Here is a 22,271-nt window from a genome sequence, read left to right on the forward strand (position 1 = left end):
GGAGTATCTAATACAAAAATGTTAAAATTAAATTACAATTACTACGGCGACTGCTTTTTTTGACATTTGGCTTGCCAACCGCCGGCTAAATGCAATAAATAGCATGATTAATAATAAATAAATAAATAAATGAGAGGTCCGAGGTTCGAACCCTACTCTACCCCAACTTGACTTCTATTTTCTAATAGTGAGTTACTTACAACTCGTTGAAAATGACCCCAAAATCGAAATATTAAGTACATTGAAAACTTTATACAACACTTTTGTACGCAGCAACTTGGATTTTGCATCCGTTGTTGCATAAATAACAAACATAGAAAGAATTGAGAATGTTTAACGATTTTTTTTAAATACCTAGAATATAAAAACAATAAAACGCTTTGTACTTTTAACCTACTCTCCAAAATTAATCTTAATGTCCCCTTTCGCGTGACAAGAAATAAGTATTTATTCCATCTGCCAGTCTGTAGCACTAACTATGTACAACACTCTTTCCTCTATCGTTCTTGCTCTAAATATAATGCTTTTTTTCCATCAATTAATATATATTACATGCCTCTTAATTTATTAAAAAATAAATTAAGACCCATTATTTCTGGCTGCGCGATACAGTCCCACTTACTATTTAATGATGCTCACACTTACACATACATGAACACTTACTCCTACACTAATACACATAAACACACATCTACACTTACTCTCATACAAAACACATGAACACACCTTTTTGTTGTTACACAATTTAATAATATGTATGATACTTATCAAGAAACTTTGCTGGTCTGTCTTTAAACTGTATTTATTAATGTTACTATATCATTATTGACTGTTTGTTTATTTAAAATAAATAAATAAAAAATAAATAATAAGATCCCAAATATTTATTTAAAAAAAAAAAAAGAAAATAAATTAACAGTTTTGGAATATTTTCCATATTTACACCGGTGAAATTCAAATATGTGATTGCGCAGCAGGATTATACGTAGCGAAACGTAAATATTTTGACATTTAATATTAGGCGGTTACGGATGTTGCATTGTGATCGCGAATACGATAACAAACCGTCGTGAGAAATTGTTATCACGTCGCTTATTAGCACATCGATAGTTATTTGTGATTAAATTTTTTACACCAACTTCTTCTAGGTCCAGTTGGTTTTGGTATAAAAACTTAAATTGTCGTATGACTGCGAGCACTGGGGCTGTGGCACTCGAGTTTGGCACATACAAAGAGAAATGAAAGGAGAAAAGTGAAAGTTGCAGTTGGAGAGGTCGGAGAGGCAGATGGAGACAAAGTTACGGGCACAGTCGGCAGTCTCCGCCGGATGGCCGAGCTGGCTGTTGCTGCCTGCTGCTTCCGGCTTGCCACACACACGCACTTCCGGTACTGAGGGACGCCCAATATGGTGAGTGCTGACCGCGTACACCTAAGATCTTTAAATAATTTAATTTCCCAACTCTCTCAGGAATAAATTTTAACTTACAATATCATATAACTTCAGTTAAACAATTTTAGAAATTTCTACTAATTTGTTTATTTATTCATTCAAAATTACACTACTTTAAATATTAATTAACTGATTAAGGCTTTTTAGGCTGTGTCCGTGTCAGGCCATAATAATAACGAATAAAAAAATACAATACAATATTTGAAATGAAAATACTGGATTTCAACCTCTCGGGAGTCATTAAGTCATTATTGTAATAAAACTAACTAGTCCAAGAAGAAGTTTAAAAATTAGAAAAGGGTTTTCTGACGTTGCCTAGTATGTGAAATAATTCAGTCAGATGAATCTCTTCACAGCAATAAAGGTTTCAGCTCTTTAACTTAACTAAAATCAACAAATGGAAGAATTGAAGAAATATAGATGTTCAAACATATACAAAATGGTGAATGTTACACAGTGTATAGAGTGGCCACTTAAACCAGCCAATGACAAGTCATAAGCTCTGTAAGTGCCTAGACTTCCATATTCCCTTCTTTAAGGTATTCGCCATCCCTGTTGTAATTTGTTAAAAAAATAAATTATAAAATAAATTAAATTAAATTATAATGACATATGATGCAATGGAATAACAATCCAGAAAAACAAAGTATAAATAATAAATAATAAAATTCCAAAGAATACAATGTTTTTTTTTTATCAGATATAAACATTAAAATACAAATTATACATATTTAGATTAATACATAATCAATTTTACAAAATAATAATATCATTGAAATCAATAGAAAAAAATATATAAAAACATAATTGAATTGATAATTGAGATATGTTTTCTAGAAACTCACTCTATTCTGTAGTAAGAAATGAGAGTAATAAATAATATGCCAAATAACAATGAGTACTAAATTAAATAATACAAAAATTCGGAGTGAAAAAACATAAAATATCAAGATATATAAAAAGCAAATAAAAATACGGAAGGAAGCAGATTAGTCAATTTCCGCTTATTTCAAACTTTAAAACGATTGACAACCTCGTCCCTACATATTAATTACGGCATACTAATTATGTACACATTAATATGCTATACAAATTTTGTAAGTACGTTGTTATATTAAATTTAAATACGTTTTGTTTTATAGGGTAGAAATAGCTCTGCGTTATTTATTAATTGCATTAATTTTTAGAAGGAAATAAGAGCAATAAATAATATGCCAAATAATTGTAAGTACTAAATAAAATAATACAAAAATATCAAGATATTTATATAAAAAGCAAATAAAAGCATGGAAGGAAAGTAGATTAGTCAATTTCCGCTTATTTCGAACTTTTAAAATATCGACAAACTCGTCTCTACATATTAATTACTACATACTAATTAACTACATTTATATGTTATACAACTACGTTGTTATATTAAAATTAAATATGTTTTGTTTTATATGGTAGAATTAGCTCGGCATTATTTTGCCATTTTACTTGAATAAAATTTAATATCATTATGAGCATACGGTACAACTTATTTTAAGAGATTTGAAAAATTATAAATGTTATTCGATCTACAATATTTTGAGTTTGTCCAAACTTTTGTAGACAAGGGTTGTATTCAACTCCCTGGGAAGCTGTCAATATTAACATATTACTAAAGAGCTGAAGAACATTTTAGGGAAGGTAATATAGAAGTCTAGGCATCTACAGGGCTTGTGACCACTGGTGGCCATTTTACACACTGTGTAACGTTTGGTGAAATTCTACCCATATTTTAACATCTGTATTCCTTAAATTCTTTTATCTGTTGATGTTTGTGAAGCCTTTATTTATGCGGGTGAGTCGATTTGATGAATCTCACCCGCATAAATAAAGGTTTCAGCTCTTTAGAATTGAAAGAATAAAGATGTTTAAATATGGGCAGAATGGTGAATGTTATACAGTGTGTAAATTGGCCACTAAAACCAGCCAATGACAGGTCATAAATCCTGTAGATACCTAGACTTCTATACTACCTTCTCTAAAATGTTCTTCATCTCTGTTGCAATATATTGTTATTCTATCTATTCTGTAATTGAAGATATAATATTGGTATGGATGTGGATTGAAGAATTTCAGTGGTTTATTCTATTTTTTAATAGATTATCAAACTAAGTCAAAAAATATTTGTTTTTTATGAATCATATTATCAGTGCTATGATTTTTTAAAGTTTTGTCATTTAGAAATTACTCCGCGTGTGACGTCACAAGTTCTTCCGAAGTAAACCGAAAATCTATCTCATCACTCTACCATTGTAGTAAGTAGTTAGTTTTTAGTAAAACGATTTTTATTTCACACGTTTTCAAGAAAAGCCTACCGACAAGCTGTCCTTTCATTCATAGCATCTTTATCGCTCGCTGCACAAATGTCGCGAGCAGCTTTGACAGCTTTACTCTCTCGATTGAACGCGAACAAAAGAAGGTGTCGAAATGTGCACTTTCGTCTACTTGACATTCCACTTTACAGGTTTTTAATAAAATAAAATAATATTTAACTTAAAAGCAAATACAAAATCTTGTAGAGCAGAAAAAACTCTTTCGAATGACGTATAACTTTTACCGTTTTGTTTTACTTTTGGTGATATTTTTTTAATTTAGAAAAAAATTGACACAACTTATTATTTTTTATGTATGTAAATACATTAAAATTTGTTGGTGAAAGAAGTTTAGAAGGTATGGTGCATAGGGAACTACATTTGTGGGTACACCAACCGCAGCGCATCTTGTTAATTTTTGTTACACGAAGGAAATATGCTCAGTCTTACGCTTCAGGTATCTGGCAGCCCCAAGACTATGAAATATTCTAGTGTAAATATATTTTTTTTACTTTCGAACCGAACCCACGGTCTCTTGCATGGTAGGCAATCGCGCCGATCATTAGACTACGAGTCGGACAACTTATATTGCATTATATTTCATGTTTTATTATTTAGTAGTTTTATTTAGAATTTCTCACCATGGTTGTTTCTCGTATTCGCGATCATAATGGAACATCCGTGAACACCTAATATTAAATGTCAAAATATTTACGTTTCGCATCGTATAATCCTGTTGCGCCATCACATATTTGAATTTCACCGGTGTAAATATGGAAAATATTCCTAAACTGCTATTTTTATTTATTTATTATTTATTATGCTATTTATTGCATTTAGCCGGCGGCGGCGGTTGCAATCCAAATGTCAAAAAAAGCAGTCGCCATGGTAATTGTAATTTAATGTTTACTTTTTTATTTATTTATTTCATTTTATTTGGGATTTTTACAGCTATTACATAAACAAAATAATTAGAAAAATCTTAATAATACTAAAGCCAATTTAAAAAAATACACTGTAAATATAATGACACATAATATATAAGAAAAGAAGTTTAGTAATTGTATTTGTGTGACGTTTGTATTCATGTGTATGTGAATGTGTGTATGCGTGAATGAATGAGGGAGAGGATACATGTGCGTGTGGGAATGAAAGAGGGAGAGGGTGCGTTGTATTAGATACTCCTTACTATTTTGCAAATGCAATATATTGTATTATTTTTATAGTGCACGCCGATTTTTCGCCATTGAACTGTTTTTATTTACTAGGAAAACAAAAATCAAACTGATACGAGCGTTGACTTAGAGATTACACACGCGTTGACTTATGACTGCTATAAATTAAGCATGTTCATTATTGTACATTGTTCATCATCATATTTTTAAGCATGTCGATAGTTATTTGTGAATGAGCTACAGAAATACAAAACCTTAAAAATCATAGCGCTTATAATACGATCTGTAAAAAAAAATAGGCTTAGTTTAATAGTCTATTTACAAATAAATAAAATCACTCATTAGTAACGTCTTAATTCAAAAATTAAAAACAACTACATAGCAACATCATTATACTTACGAGGGAATATTTTTCTGAAATAAAATGAACAAAGGAAATTTAAAAAAACAGTCAGTAATACAACATATTTTTTAAAAAGTCAAATATTTTATTAATAATTATTTTTTATGTATATAACACTGAATATTTTTTGTCACTCATATTTTAAATTGAAAATATTTACTAATTAAATGAAAAAATGCTTTATTGTCAGACGTTCTCTTTATGTCCGCAAGAATGATGAACTTCAGCCCTACGGGAAATTGGATACAATTTTTTTTTCTTGCGTGCGGTTTACCGCATATTGTTTACCCATATTTATAAGTAGCATTAAATTGTATGACAAAGGTTCCTGAAAATATACGAAAAATATAATAAAAACGAACTACTCTGAAAGATTCGTAGCATATATACAAAAACCAAAAATGTTACCTGGTGTGGATATTCGCTAAATAAGCGTAATGGGGAATGTTGTAGTACCTACATAAAGGGGCCACTTAACCCAGCCAATGACAGGTCATAAGCCCTGTAATCGCTCGAATATCCATAATCCTGAATCTTGAATTTGAAAAAATTCTACCTCATCTCTGTAGGGATATAAATAAAAATATATACCTACTCCCGTCTTGGGAGAAAATCCAGATTTGTGTGCAGGTACACGAACCAAAAAAAATGTTACTCTGAAAGACGTCACTGGTTGATTCGAATCTATCAATTATAAGAGAGTTATGGATGATTTCCGGTTTACTTGTCGTCAATAGACCAATGGCACACGCGGAGTTATTTCAGAAACACAAAACATTAATAAATCATACCGCTGATTTTTAAAAATAGAAAAATAGTAAAAAAAATTGCTTAGTTTAGACTGTAAACAAATAAAAAAATATATAAAAACCACCTAACTTCCTCGTGTTTTTTAGAGAGGTAGGTTCGCTGAATTTGGTATTCCGATGTAGCGTAACCCGAGAGTAAGTCTACGCGCCGTGCGGCGTGTCAGTGATTGCCCACAAAAGAAAGAGATTATGTGGATGCAATAAATAAAAATAATAAATGAATTGTATGATACGGTTTCTAAAATATAAGAAATAGAAATACCCACTAACATTTATGGGAAAATAAAACCACGACCTTTATTTCTCGGTTCGGTGAACAAATCTGATCACTCAACTGTGAAAGTGTTATTCCGCAAAACGTTTATTTTTATTGTTCATATAAACACTTTCAGACACAAAAAATATTGTGTTAAAAGTGTTGTGCTGAAGGAAATTATTTAACGTTCTTTTTTAATATAAACTGGCTTTAGACGAAATTCTGTTTTTTCAATTAAATTATTGATTATTTTTGATGTTTGTAGCACTAAATTTGTAGTTTATTGTTATATTCTAAAGGAATAAATAAAATTACTTTGTTTTATGAATCACTTTTTTTAATTTTCATTTATTTTTGCACCACTACAGGCCAGTAGGCCCAATTACAGTGGTGAATTTCATCACAGAACACCCAGGCTTGAGAAAAATTAATTTTGATTTTTGTGTTCTCACCGGGAATCGAACCCGGAACCTTCCGAGCGTGAGTCAAGCGTCTTGACCACTACACCACGGAGGCCGCCGTTAATGTCACAACCGACTCGTTTCTGCAACTCACGTTGCCCGCTTCAGGGTTATATAATAACTAAATATACGTACGTAAAAGAAACTATAAAAGGGGAAAAAATATAGGGAAAACATCGCGGTCATTTAAAATTTGAATAAAAGAACTTATGAGATGTCTCAATGATAAAAATTTTTGGAACTTGCTGAACATATTTTAACACCATTCATTTAATTTTGAAGATGGAAGAGAAATATTACATTTAAATAGTAAAATTCATCAATCAAATAATTTGGTAATTCTCGAAATAAAAAGGCCGTCATACAAAATTTAAATATTATAAATAATCAATTAAACTTAACTCAAAGTCCTATTTTAAACATTTTCCCAGTAAAGTCTACCCCCTCCCTTACCCCCACCCCACCATAAACACAATCACCCCTCCTCTATCCTTAACGACACCCACTGTTCACAAAATAATACATAAACAAACAAACAAACAAACAACAAACAAACCATCACGCCGTTTCCCCGTAGGGGTAGGCAGAGAGGATACAACGCAATGATACTCTATCTCGTCATACAGACCTCGCTTCCTCTACTTTCATACATCTTCTCATGCACGCACGCCGATTATTCCTACTTTTGATATATCCATCTTCAAGTATTTGATGGACTTGATCGTGCCATGTCTTTCTCGGTCTTCCTCGTTTTCTGCATCCATCAACATTTGCATCGTAGATCCTTTTAGCTGTTCTTTCGCTGTCCATTCGCTCTACATGTCCAAACCAACGCAGCACCCCTTTCTTGATTCTGTCAATAATGCATGTCTCAGCCTTACTCACTTCACGGCTCTCGACTTTTGTGCACCGCACCTATCATACATCGTTTTACCACACATTCGCCTGAGGGATCGCATGTCGACAGCATTCAATCTACTTTCATCATCATTTTTCCAATTCCATACTTCGCTCCCATACATTAGAGTTGGCACTAGAACTCCGTTGTGAACTGCTTAGCCTCCTGCGATAAACATTTGTTTGCCAAAGTAGATTTTAGTGCACCGTTCACCCTGTTCCCGGCACTCACCCACCTTTCAATATCTTTCTCGGCCTTTCCGTTCCTAGTAAACATACTTCCCAGGTACACAAATTCTTCCACCTGATTCAGAATATCTCCGTTCACGCTGATCTCACATTTATTTATATTTTCATCCCTTTCAAAAACCATCACTTTCGATTTATGAACATTCATAAGCAAATCGCTTTTCTTGCATGCATCGTAGACTTTTGTTACCAAGAATTGAAGGTCTTCTTTGCTGCTAGCAAGAAGCATGATATCATCCGCATACAGAAGACATTTAACAGTTATACCACTTATTTTTACTCCCATTCTTAAATCTTTCAGTTCTTTCATACAGATATCGATGTATATGTTGAACAACCATGGTGACATTACACATCCCTGTTTGACTCCTTTCGGAATATTAAACCACATAAATATTAAATTCATAAATAAATCTAGTAAATTTAAATGAGTAAATCTTACATTTCGAGTCTGCAATTTGAACGCACGCCCAGTTGAAAGGCTCAAATTTAGAGTTAGCGCGTGTTCGGCGTGTTTAATTTACGTTATTATACGCTTTTTATACGTCTGTGGTTTCTGAATATCAAAGTTTAATCGTGTCTCTCATTTCGAGGTAGATGCAACGCGTAACACTTTCTCCGTATAAGGAATATTAAACACAAAAATCATATCGCTTTATTTCACGTAAAATAAATTGGGCGAGAGTGGGCAGCTAGAAAGTGTTTCAAAACTTTGTTTACCTAAAACTAAATGGCAAAGAATCGACTTAATTATTGCAACATCACTCTGGTTATTTAAACATCGCTTTATTTATTCAAATTTATTGGCAAATGTGTGCCTACATATGTATCACCTACTCGCACGTGTGTATACGAATTTGGTCATGTTTATCATACGTGTATTATTTGGTTGACCGTAATTTCATAATGTTAGGATTATAAAAACAAATAAAACATATTATTGTTTTCAAAAACATTTTTCACTTTGTAGTATGACATTTTACACTTATCTTTAAATATATAATTTCTCTGTACGTCTGATGTCATCGAACTCCTCCTAAATGGCTTAACCGATTTACGAGCGGTTTTCAGAGAAATATAGATCTTTGCGCTGTGCGTGTTCGTAGGTATTAAAATCTTCAATTTAATATGTACAAAAGAGTAAGGAGCATATATGTTGTATTCATCGATCTACCAGGGTTGCATTCGAGGAGAATTCATTTACAAAAGATGGAAAGATATTTTTCTGTATAAAATAAGTTTATTTTTGAATGTTTACAAACAACATTTGTTTTTTGTGGATTTCATGATTGAATCTGATGATTCGTTCCTTAAAGTCTTTATAATTTCTACCCATTTATTTCTTTTTACTGGATTTTTGGTAATGCTAAAATAATATTAACTGTCATCAAATACATTTTTGAAAATTGCATTCATAATTAAAGTGAAACCCTGTTCGAGAGAAGAGCCGAGTTTGACATTTACAAAAATAAATCTATATTTGAAAATGAATTATTTTATGTTTTGGAATTCAACCATAAACATGAACCTAGGTACCTACTTATCAATAAAAAGTATTTTTCCAAGCTAATAGCAGGCAAGCCAACGTTCGGGCAGGACAACGTCTGTTGGGTCCGCTAGTGTGTTTATAAATTTGTATAAACCACTTTAATTTAAAGTTATACTTCGACCGGTTTCGAGGTTACTACCTCATCGCCAGGAATTAAACTAACTTATAATTACTCAAGATTTTATTAATTTTTAGACAATTTAGAACGATTAGGAATTAGTAAAGCCGTCAATCAAAAACTTCAAATGATAAATAATCAATTAAATTTAACTTCGAGTCCCCGTTTAAAAATACTCCCGTTATGATTCATTTTATCCTCTTTCTCTCTTTCTTTCATTTTTCTGTCTCTTTTATACAATATTTTATAATCTAAATAGCAACGCGAGTAATTGTAAGTTAGTTTAATTCCTGACAATGAGGTAGTAACCTCGAAACCGGTCGAAGAATAACTCTAAATTAAAGTGGTTTATACAAACAGAACAATTGATAATAATTTTATTTATTTAATACTTCACAAAAATATATTACAAAATTGAATTTACAATGTATTCCTCACTGGGAAAACCCGCGCCGAGGAAGACATTTTACAATTTTATTTTAGCGTGATATATACGTATATTTTTTACATAATTAATTGTTTTAGATAAACAGAAAATAATTTAATTAAAATACAAACACATTGTTACAAGTATCAGCTAAGTGTAGGTAGCTTAGCTTGGATTATCGGAATGAGGAAGTTCAGTGGTTTTTTTCAAATTTTTTATTTGTTAATAGACTGTTAAACTAAGTCATTTTTTTTTTAAATTTTTACATATCGTATTATCGGTGCTACGATTTTTTAAAGTTTTGTATTTCTGAAATAACTCCGCGTGTGACGTCAGAGGTTCATTTCCGCTTATTCTCATTCAGTTCTTCCCATTGGTCCAGAAGCGACAAGCAGACCGGAAATCTTCCATAGCTCTCAGATCATAGGTTGGTTCACATGAACCAGTGACGTCATTTAAAGTAGTGCGTTTTTATCAAAATATTTTTTATTATTTTTTCTGTACATTTTCAAGAAACTTTGTTGTACAATTTAATGCTCTAATTTTTACCCCGCGTAAGAAAACATTTTTTGTATCCAATTTCCCGTCGGGCTGAAGTTCCTCATTATATGGTGACTATAGTTTCCGGGTTGATTCCATTTCTGTCGATTAACATGTTTTTTTCTGTTTGAATTTTGAATATGTTGATACGTCGTGAACATTTTTTGGCAGACTGTTGAAGGATTTGGATCCAATATATAAGTGAGAGCATTAACCATAAGATGGCCTCATTCTCAGCACCGACCGCAGTTCTTCAATGGCTTCCCGGATTCCTATGTCTTGTGATTGAACTAATAACATAGTAAAACCCTATTGAAAATTTCAATAACATCCATAACAGCCGCTGCTTCGAACACATGTACTGAACTGGTGACAATTGGCAACTTAAACATTTTTTTAAGAAATATCATTTGAGATACTTTTAGGGGATTAAGTGCGGTTTTAAAGGCTGATCCCTAACGTATGATCCCATATTCTATTATACTGTGACATAGTGTAAAGTACACTGCCCTTAAGCTTTGTATATTTAGTACATTTCTCAAATTGTAGAACAAGTTTTTTAATTCGTTTTTTTATTAATCTACCTTCCTTAAAATTAAGATTATTTACATTAAAAAAAACTTTGAATAATTTATATTTACGAGGTATATACAAATGAAGTTTGAAAAATAGAGAAATATCACTTTTTTACATTTTTAAAGTAATAAAGGTCTATGAACTACTGTCCAGTAAAATTAGCTAATTATCAGTAGCACAAAAAATATTTTTAAATTTGTAATTTTGAATTCCCGCAAAAACGGTGATTCTATTTGCCACGCCCTTAACACGTCACGATTCATGTTTATTTGTTCCTGTAGTACATTACCACGAATCTTGACGTCACAACAACCAAGGCCAAACACGTCGCGTTTTTCTAGAAAAGTATTTTTATTAAATTTCTATTTTACATTTATGTATAAAAACATTTCTCCACAATATCCATATTGATTTTGAAAGTACAATTAATGATTCTAAATCCATTGCATAAATATTATTTTTATCGGTATTCGTAGTATGTGATATTTCCCTATGGCACGGAAAACAAAAAGAAGGCTTATTTTTTTTGAATTTTTTGTGTTCTTCTAAAACTCTTTTTGTTTAATGTGTTGTTCCGATATTCTTTAAAGAATTTTTGTATTGACAAATTGGCGACTCCATTAATTATCGCTGTCAAATGGTTATTCATGAAAAGCCTTTATTTACACATAAAACCGCCAATTAGTAAATGCCATTAACTCTCAGCTCTGACAAGTAACCATTAAGTGCGTTATATAATACGAAGTTTGCTCATACCCGCGTGCGCCAGCGAACCGAATTTTTATTTTATATTATACGTACAATAAAGATAGAAATCGGAATTCTTTCCACTTTCGAGTTATAGTAAAAGTAAAAGATTTATATAGTTGACGGTTATATTGCTGTCTACTCATTTATTCTTCATCCTTTTTCGCCGCTCCTACCGGCGGTAGGCAACCATCATTCTGAATGCGGAACTTCAGCCCTACGGGAAATTGTATACAGAAAATGTTTTCTTGCGCGGTAAAAATAAGAGCATTACTTTGAATGACGTCACTGGTTCATATGAACCATCCAATGATATGAGAGCTTTGAAGGATATCCGGTTTGGTCACCGTAAACGAACCAATCGGAAGAACTGTCATAGAACAACCTCTGACGTCACACGCGGAGTTATTCCAGAAATACAAAACTTTAAAAAATCAGAGCGCTGATAATACGACACATAAAAATATAAAGGATTTGTGCAACAAATCCCACAGTATCACCCAAAAACACGCGGTATCGCCCAAAAAACCCATTTTACGGAGTTCATTCGTTAAAACTTGAGAGAGTGCAGAGAAAACTTTTACGTTTTATCAACTACAAGCTATCTATTCCTATTGAATCTTTAAACTATGACTTCTTAATGAACACATTTGGAAAGTTTATCTAGAACAACACATTATAACAGAGATGAAGAACATTTAAGAAAAGGTAATATAGAAGTCAAGGCATCTACAGGGCTTATGGCCTGTCAACGGCTGGTTTAAGTGGCCACTTTACACACGGTGTAACATTCACCATTCTGCCTATATTTGAACATCTATATTCCTTCAATTCTTTCATCTGTTGATGTTTGTGCAGTTAAAGAGCTGAAACCTTTATTTATGCGGATGAGATTCATCTAATTGAATTATTTCACCTACATACTAGGCAACGCCTGAAAATATTATTTTTTCAATTTCTATACTTCTTCATGGACCAGGTAATTTATCAACAATATTTTGAGTTCGTCCAAAAAAAAATTTGGACAAACTCAAAATATTGTTGTTTATCTAGAAGACGGAAACTAAGTGATTTAATGTTTCTCTTTGAGATAATAAATGGCATGTTGGACTCTCCTGACTTGCTAAACATGATTCAATTCCGAATACCTGTTAGGACTACTAGACATAATGTCCCATTTCACATATTGTTGCTACCAATTATGCTATGAATTCACCTATTTCAAGATTGCACAGTCTAGGGAACCAGATCAGTTGTATTGACATTTTTCACATGAGCCAAATGAAGTTTAAACTTGCTATTAAAGAAATAGTTTAGGATTTTGACTGACGTTTAAGTATTTATGTTCATTTATAAAAAAGACAAATAACTTTATAAATAAATACATGTCAAATATTTATAAACGTATGACTAGATATTTGTTTTTTTTTTTAGTTTTTCAAATTTAAATTTAATTTTTTTTTTTTTTTTTTTAAAGGTTAAGTATTTTGTTTCTTTTTATATTTTATTTTTAAAACGGTTAAGAACCCCTGGGCTCTTATCAGGAGACAGTATTATTCCTAGAGCATTCAATATACATTGCAACAATACCAACAAATCAATAATTTATTATTTTTGCTATTTTGAATATACCGCGTTATCTTTATTTTTATTATTTTTCTACTTAAGTATGTTAAGTATTAAAATCTCTAAGTTATTATATAGAACATTTATAAAACAACTGTGTAATATGTATAAATATATTGTTATTATATTATTTCATAATTTTGTAATAGAACACTGTATGTTAATTGTATTTATGTTTATAAAAGGCATTTGTGCCGTGTATACACTAATAAATAAATAAAAAAGAAACATATTGATAACTTTTGTTTGAAAAATTATATTTCTCAAATATGTAAATTGTACTATTAGTGATTTTTTAAAGATCTTCACCGACAAGCCAAGTAAATTGGCTTGGTTAGTATTTTAAATACACATATAATTTCATTCGCATTTTTCTGTGTATATTTTAAATATGATAAATATATTATTATAATAAATTTTATTCCTATGTGTATTCTATCCTCAGGGTAATGGGAGCAGTACAGAGGTGGAGCGGACGGAGATGTTCCAGAGGATTGCAAATAAACTGCAAACGGCTGACCCGAACCTCGTCAAGTCTCTCGGTGGAATATTTCTCTTCTGCGTCATGAAGAAACAGTCCGTTCGATACTGGAGTAAGTTCACTTGAGAGTCAGAAACATATTAAAAAGCTGGTAGCGTAGACAAATTGATAATTGACATTGGTAGAGACGAAAACCCTTTGATCCTTACCACTCCTATGTCGAGTGAGGCTCAACATCGCATTTCTTACACCGACTGCTATGTCGAATTGGACTCGACATTCATTTTGCGACGCAATTTTAAATCTAAATGTGTCGTATTCCGAATATTTAAATTTGTAAAACCGGACTAAATTTGACATATCTTGACCATAGAACAACAAGGTATCATTTGGCTTTTTATTGGAACTGAGATATTGAAGTTTTGATTCGCGATTTTTCAGTTATTTCTTAAATATTTGCCATTTAAAGTATTCTATTCACATTTTGATCTTATTATTTATTTATTTAAAAATATTTTTCAATAAAAGATGCAGCGAGTTTAGTGAAAATGATGTTAAAATAATTTGCATGGATAGGCCCATAGCTGCCCCAAAAAATCAAATAAAACCTTTTTGTTCTTTAGAACAAATATTTATGGAGTCAAATAAAAATTTTGTTGCCTACCTGTTTCCTAAAGTACAAGGAATTTTAACACGTTTTTAATGCAGTTTTAAAGATCAATTAAAGTGGAAATTAAAAATGAAGATAATATATACAATATTCACGAAAGGAAATTGGCGCGGGTGCAAGTTTCGCCTGAGTCGTTAGTGATACCCAATTGTTTTTTCATGTTTTCAGCAGTTAGATTTGAAATATTATCGTCTTTGAATTAAATTATGGTTAATTAAGGCCATTCCCTATAAATATTCCCTTTTTAAATCTCTTATTTTTAATGTGTAATGACTACGCAGCACCGTACCGCGCGGGCGTTTTTAGGACAGTAAGGGAAAGGCTAAAAGAGATAAAGACCTATTTCAAAATGTACATGAAATAATTTTAGAAGATGATTTGTTTTTAATTCTCGGGAATTTTAGAATAATCTAAATGCTGAAATTTTACCGTTTTAAATTAAAAATTAAAACACTATCAATTCCATTATAAGACGATATACAAAGATATGGATCATATGCATTTGAATGTCAATAAATTATAATTAAACGTGTCAGTTATTGATGTTTCTGTTTTCAGTAACCTTTCTACTAAGGTGTCTTTTATCAAAAATACAAAGTACTCTGAGATAAGGTGAAAGGGATTATACTTAATGTGTGAATCAAAGAACATGTAACAGATTTAAAATATGTTATTACTTGTCCCATAAATTAATAACAAGATACCTTTTGATTTGATTGTCCTCTATTATCGCATTTCCTTTAAATAAGCGGTTTCTTATTTTATTTATTTATTTATAGATACGCCCAATGGGAATTTTTAAGGACATATATACACATAGAAAATTATTATAAAAGAAAGTAGAAAGACGCAATGGCATATAGTAGACTTGGTGGGAATGGAAGCGGGAGAGAGGTGTTTATAATGAGGAAGTTCAGTGGTTTTTTTCAATTTTTTTATTTGTTAATAGACTGTTAAACTAAGTTAAATTTTTTTTTTTAATTTTTACATATCGTATTATCGGCGATACGATTTTTTAAAGTTTTGTATTTCTGAAATAACTCCGCGTGTAACGTCAGAGGTTCATTTCCGCTTATTCTCATTCAGTTCTTCCTATTGGTCCAGAAGCGACAAGCAGATCGGAAATCTTCCATAGCTCTCAGATCATAGGTTGATTCACATGAACCAGTGACGTCATTTAAAGTAGTGCGTTTTTATCAAAATATATATTATTATTTTTTCGTATATTTAACAATTTAATGCTCTAATTTTTACCCCGCGTAAGAAAACATTTTTTTTATCCAATTTCCCGTAGGGTTGAAGTTCCTCATTGAATTCGATTCGGTGATGAAAGAAATCAAGACTGGTATGTTTGTTTGCAGACCTAAGAATTCTGGGCATTTGGGAATGAAAAGCGTAGTTATTTCTATGGTTATCGGTATGAAAGAGTTAGTTTTGTCTGAGGTTTCTAGTTGGGATATTTAATTTTATTGAGCTCAGTAGTTCAGGCGCATCAAAGAGTGAGTTGAGAATTGCAAATAGGACTTGACTTATAGTTGATTTATCTTAAAATCTTCATTTTTCAGTGAAGTTAATTTAAACCTTTACAATGAATCACAGAGGCGTTGGGAGCTTACTTAGCACTGACTCTCATAATATACAATAAGAATAAGGTGATTATGTAAATACGAAATCTATCAACTTATAAAATGAAATAATTAAACGGGTAAATGCGAATTGCGGACTTGTGGGTAGTTTCGAACTCCGCTCTACCACAACGTCCACAAGTGATGTTCGCCATTTTCTTACACGGTTATTTACGAAAGGTGAATCAATATTAAATAACAAAGTTCAGGTTTATTTTAATCAATGTTCCATTGTGTTTAAATGTTAGATGTTTTATTCAATGTGTTTATATATTTAATGCCAATCCTTACGGGCTTCGTAAACCTGTCGATTGATATACACTACAGGAACACTACAGGTAAAAAAAAGCGGTGACAACATCCTTAGACATGCGAAATAAAGATCAGTCATGTTCAGTAAAATGTTAACTGTTTTCATACTAAAAACATTGAATTAAAAATACTTACAATGCGATAGATATAATTATTTTTGTTTGATAGTGTAACATATTTTTTAATTATAAATAAAGAATAAATAATTGGGCCACTGGGAGCTGACAGTAGCTTGTTACTTGACCTAATGTCTCCGCAGTAGTTAAATGTTTGAGCTGTACTAATAATATAATGTTGTTTTCTTTTTCATTTTTTTTTCTCTCTTACTATTATATATGTATATATATCTGTGTGGACTTGAATGTTGAGTGTCTGGCCCCTGTATATTTTTAGCAATTCGTCACAAAAGCTGTACGGTTTCTTATGATTTTATTTGAACTATTAATGCTTATTCAAAGTTAATTTGTGACAAAATTTTAGGTTTCGTATTGATAACGATTTTTCCTTCTTTTTTGGAAACTTAAAATGATTAAATGTAATGTAACTTGCTATCTATAGATTAAAATTAAAATGAAATCAGTTCTGCTTGACTAGTTATCTATTTTTAGCTAAAAGATATAATCAGTTTGCCGCTTTGAATCATTATTGGGGCAAGGTGCGTCTAAAAGATTATTTTTACGTGAATGTATATGGACGTATGATACATGAGATTTTTCATAGTATCATAACGGTGACTGTACATTTATTAAAAATTACTATAGATTTATTTGCAGAGCGATGGTTTGGACATGTAGAGCGAATAAACAGCAAAAGAAAGGCTAAAAAGATTTATGATGCTGATATTGATGGATGCCAAAAACGAGGAAGACCGAAACATGACATAACAAGACAAAATGGCAAGACGAAATTCAATTGGAATAAATAATTTAGTCGGAGAAGATGCGTGAATGTAGAATGCGAACGAATGAAGAGAAAGCGTTGTCGGTATGTTAAGATGTGGTGTGGCGTGCTATCCTCCCTGCTTGATGAGATGTTCGTTTGCAGTGCCACGAATTACAGCAATAATATTTTTTTAAATGGGGTTTTGTTCTTCGCAGCAATGGACTTCAACAAAGTGATCGTCTACCCTGGAGAGCCAGAAGACGATCAGGAGCCAGACGCTACTTTCACCTTGACTGAGGAGACTTTAGAAGCCATGGCATTGGGAAAGGTGGCTGCCAGGGCTGCTGTGCAGGCGGGGAAGTGCTCTGTTACAGGAGACATCATGAGGGCCATGAAGCTGGAACCATACATCAAGCTTTGAGCGCTGAACACTCTTCACAATTCATCGATTCATGAGATCCTAGGGCTGTAGACGACGTCTTAAATTCTATCCATGCATCCTCTTTCACACTCATTAATTGCGTAGAGCTTGTATTCCTAATTTGGTTGACTTTCCTCTACACATCTTCTTACATCCGTCCTCCACATACGAGAGAAGAGTGGTTTCTTGATTCTTCACTATTTATTATCCTTAATACTTTTCCTTTTTCTCTTTTTACATAGACGCTTCTGTTGTCATTTATTTCTCGTTTATCACTGTTTACTTTGATGTACTTAATACATTTCTTACTCTTAATAACTCTTTGACCCTGTCTGTTCATTCTAAGTTTTACTATTTAAAGACTGCCTGCCTTTCCTCTTCTATATATTTTTTATTTTTACTTTTTCTACCAACGACACTATGAATAACATTCTTCTTAATTTACTTTTAATTTTGATGACTTTTTTCCTCTTCAAACATTTTTGTTGGTAGCAATTTCACATTAGCCTGTTCTTTATAGTATTAAGTTCTACACGTAGTCCTATTTCACAATTTCAAGCTTTATTTCTTTATTTTTTTCTTATCCTTTCATCTTTCTGCAGTCATGTTTATCTTCCTGCTTCCTCTATAGTACTACTTTGAACTCCTTTACTCTTTTTTTCTGTAACTTACGTGTCCAAGCATTATGCTATATTTATTTACCTATTCTATTTTCTTCAATTTTACCTTCTTCATTTTATTTCTGTCTATTTTTTTTCTTTTTCCAAGTTCCAATATTTCTTATATCTAAAACCTTCTCTACTCTTTTCATTTTCTATCGAATCTATAGTATTCTTTTACTTTATAAAGTTGTACTTATTACTTATTTCCTTCTCTAAAGTTTTTCTTTTTCATAAAATACTATTCAATTTGTAGAAACTTATTACCATTTTTCAATTTCCATTTTCTATGCCAAAAGTTTTATTTTCTCCCTTTTCAATCAATTTATTTTGTTTTTGTAAGCTTTTCTTGATCACTTATTTCATTTATTGTACACTTACACTTTGTATTTTAGCTGTTTCTTTATTTTTTCTCATACTATTTATTATTTTCCAATTTGTTTTATTTATCTCTATCCTTAGATTCTATACACTTCCTAAATTATTATCTTTCAAAGCTTTGTTTTTATTTTTTCAATTACTTTATACCTACTATATATTTATAGTAGACGCAATCTTTAAAATTTCTTAATCATCTTCCTTATTTTATCTTTTTATACATATTTTCAAAACACTTTCCTTTATACGTTTCTCCTATACTTGAACAAAATACCAAATATTATGCAATAAAATTAAAAATATAATTTTAAAATCGTATTCCTTCTAGAAGGCTAGTCTTTTTTACAAATTTATACTTTAAGACTATTTTATTTCCTTTATTCTTCATTCCTTTCTTCGACTTTTATTATATTTTTATGTTTTCACTTTTTCAGTCTTATTTACATATACGAAATAAATATACATTGATATCTCTTACTTCTGAAATCTTCTTTCAAAACTCACTTACATACTTATAACCTTTCTGATTTCGTGTTTTTCGTGCGTTGGATTTATTTTTATTTTCTTCTCTCCTTTTTTTCTTTTTCCACTATTTCTTTTTCCTCATTTCCACTTAAATATACCCTATTTTACGCATTTCTCAATTTCTGTGATACTTGAATAAAAATCTTACTTTTTAAATAATTCTTTAATACAGTTTTTCATTAATTAATTTGACTCCTTTGTACATTTCATATGTCACGTGGGATTCACAAGTAACACAATATTTCGCATTGTAAACATTTCATTTTAAAAATTACATGCTGGTTGTGTATGCAATCTCATCTTCGTTGTATCAAATCACGATACTAATAATATATTTTTGTGTGTTGAAATCCACCAATTAGAATTAGATAATAATATTATTAGTTACCCGATAGAAATACAAATATTTTGCTGACAATTTGCTGTGGCTTAAATCTTTAAATTGTAAACTATTTTAAAAACTTTTTCAAAGCATTTTTTTATGTATTTAGCACGGGTTTGGTGTCATAATAATGTAATAAAATTACAATGGTTAAATTTCTTAAATCGATGGCGGAGCCTTACCATTCGTAATAACAATCCCCAACAATTTATCACTATGTATGTAAAATAAAACCTTACTACTAAGAATTCAACACAAATGATGATGTATGTACTAAAACTCACCATGCTAAGACTGGATTTTAAATACATGCGAATCTGTATAACTTTTTACCTATAAATATTTTTGTATTTGGTGATATTAGTTACCGACAATATTTCGATTGCGTTTTTTATTTACTTTTCTACTTAATTTAAATAAACGAATGTTTGTTCATACAGACAATTTCATAAACGACTTTTATTTATTAATTAGTAATAATTAATCAACAATGTTTTAGTTTGTCCCAATTTTTGTTGACGAGGACTAGATTCAACACCTAGGGCAGCATTTTTCGATTTGTTTTGGCTATAGAACCCCAATTGAACAATGCAGAAAACAGCCAGTCTACGATTTTAAAAAAATGAGATATTGGTATTATCGGGTGCAGTAAGGTTGAGTCTATGTTCTGCTAAAAACATCCAGACCGCTTTCATACCTAATACCTTCTGAAAATGATGTAGATCACAGAAACGGCATTTCTCAATTTGCAGAAAACACTCACAGCACTAGTAAAATCTTATGGTACTTTGAAAATCATTAAAATTGTTCAAATACATAATTAGATTCGTCTTAGATTACAGCTACGTCTGATTTACGTCTCTACGCAAACAGCGCACTAAATTCCGTGAACGCGCATTTTCGGTCGCAGGCCCTATGGCATGGAATGCTCTCGCAGCAGAGGTGCGAGGCTGTAGAAGTGAAATTATGTTACGGAAAAAAATTAAAACCCACTCGTTCTCTAAATCATTTGAATAAATCCGTAGCATGTGATAACAAAATAAATTGTCTTAATTCAATTATAAATTAAAAAGCTTAAATTAAATATATTTATCTCTAGAATCACTATGTAAAGCGCCCTTGAGGTATTTTATTAAGAAAATGGGGCTATAAATAAAATAAAATAAATTAAGCTTGCTATTTAATGATGCTCACACTTACTCCCACATACACACAAACACACCTATACACATAAACATATCCTTTTGTTGTACCACAATTTAGTATGTATGATTTTTATTTAGAAACTTCGCTGGTCTGTCCTTAAGCCGTATCTTTTTTATGTTATTATTTCATTGTCGACTGTCTGTTTCTGTAAAAAAAATAAAATAATATTAAGATGTAGTAGAAGAAGAAATTGCAAGTTTTTGTTAATGAACCATTATTATTACTATCTGTGTGTAAAATATTAAAAATAATTAAATTACTGAATGATATATTACTTACCGCTATAGGAATTTTTATTTATTGAATTCGATTATGCCTCAGGTCCAGTAACACCATGATAGTTGTGTAAAAAAAATTCATTCACAATGAGGAAGTTCAGTGGGATTTTTTTAATAAGAAATGTTTTCTTTCACGCGGTAAAAATTACAGCATTTAATTGTACGACGAAGGGTCTCGAAAATGCATGGAAACAGTAATGAGAGATGTTTATGGATGCAGAAAACGAGGAAGACATGGCAAGATAAAATCCATCAAACACTTGAAGATGGACATGCCAAGAGTGGGAATAGGCAAGGTGCGTGCATCAGAAGATGAATGAATGTAGAGGAAGCGATGTATGTATGCAAAGACAGGGTGATATGGCGTTTTATACTTTCTGCCTACCCCTACGGTGAAACGGCGTGATGGTTTATTGTTTTGCAAGTTTCGTCACCGGTTAACGGAAAGCCAACTCACCAATCAGGACAACTCCCCGAAGAAAACTTCTGACGTCACGTGCTGGGTAATTTAAAAAAATACAAAATTTGATGAAAAAGATTTAAAAAAAACAACAAAAAATGATAATACGATACATTAAAATATTATTTTTTTTGCTTAGTTTGATAGTATTAACAAACATGTTTTTTTTAAAACACCGAACTTCCTTATTTATTTGATTTCGTCAAAATAACGAAATACGAAATGTTTCGACTAAATAGGTTGTTTTATTTAATTTTTTCATGCAACCTGTTTGGTCTATTTTGACATTGAATTTTAAGGGGTTTATTGAAACGTTTTTTGTCACTAAACCATTGATCACAAGCAAAAAGCAAATACCTATTAATCA

At 31.3% G+C, this 22,271-nt stretch overlaps 1 protein-coding gene across 1 annotated transcript; it reads left to right on the forward strand.

Annotated features, from left to right (window-relative positions):
- Nucleotides 1-1,276: 1,276 nt before the first annotated feature.
- On the forward strand, nucleotides 1,277-20,413 carry LOC148283082 (sterol carrier protein 2-like). Its single transcript, XM_088224124.1, has 3 exons — nucleotides 1,277-1,408; nucleotides 14,071-14,218; nucleotides 17,811-20,413. Exons 1-3 carry the CDS (start codon nucleotides 1,406-1,408, stop codon nucleotides 18,014-18,016), a joined length of 357 nt encoding a protein of 118 aa, XP_088080250.1. The 5' UTR covers nucleotides 1,277-1,405; the 3' UTR covers nucleotides 18,017-20,413.
- The last annotated feature ends 1,858 nt before the right edge of the window (nucleotides 20,414-22,271 follow it).

Source organism: Micrasema longulum, unplaced genomic scaffold (genome assembly GCF_059751315.1).
Source record: "Micrasema longulum isolate JH-2025_06_02 unplaced genomic scaffold, ASM5975131v1 h1tg000262l, whole genome shotgun sequence".
Lineage (NCBI taxonomy): Eukaryota > Metazoa > Arthropoda > Insecta > Trichoptera > Brachycentridae > Micrasema > Micrasema longulum.

Excerpts from the sequence above, each read along its gene's own strand:
- LOC148283082 (XM_088224124.1), top strand. Across the intron at positions 14,219-17,810 it reads ACAGTCCGTTCGATACTGGA|CAATGGACTTCAACAAAGTG; the intron begins GTAAGTTCACTT and ends TGTTCTTCGCAG.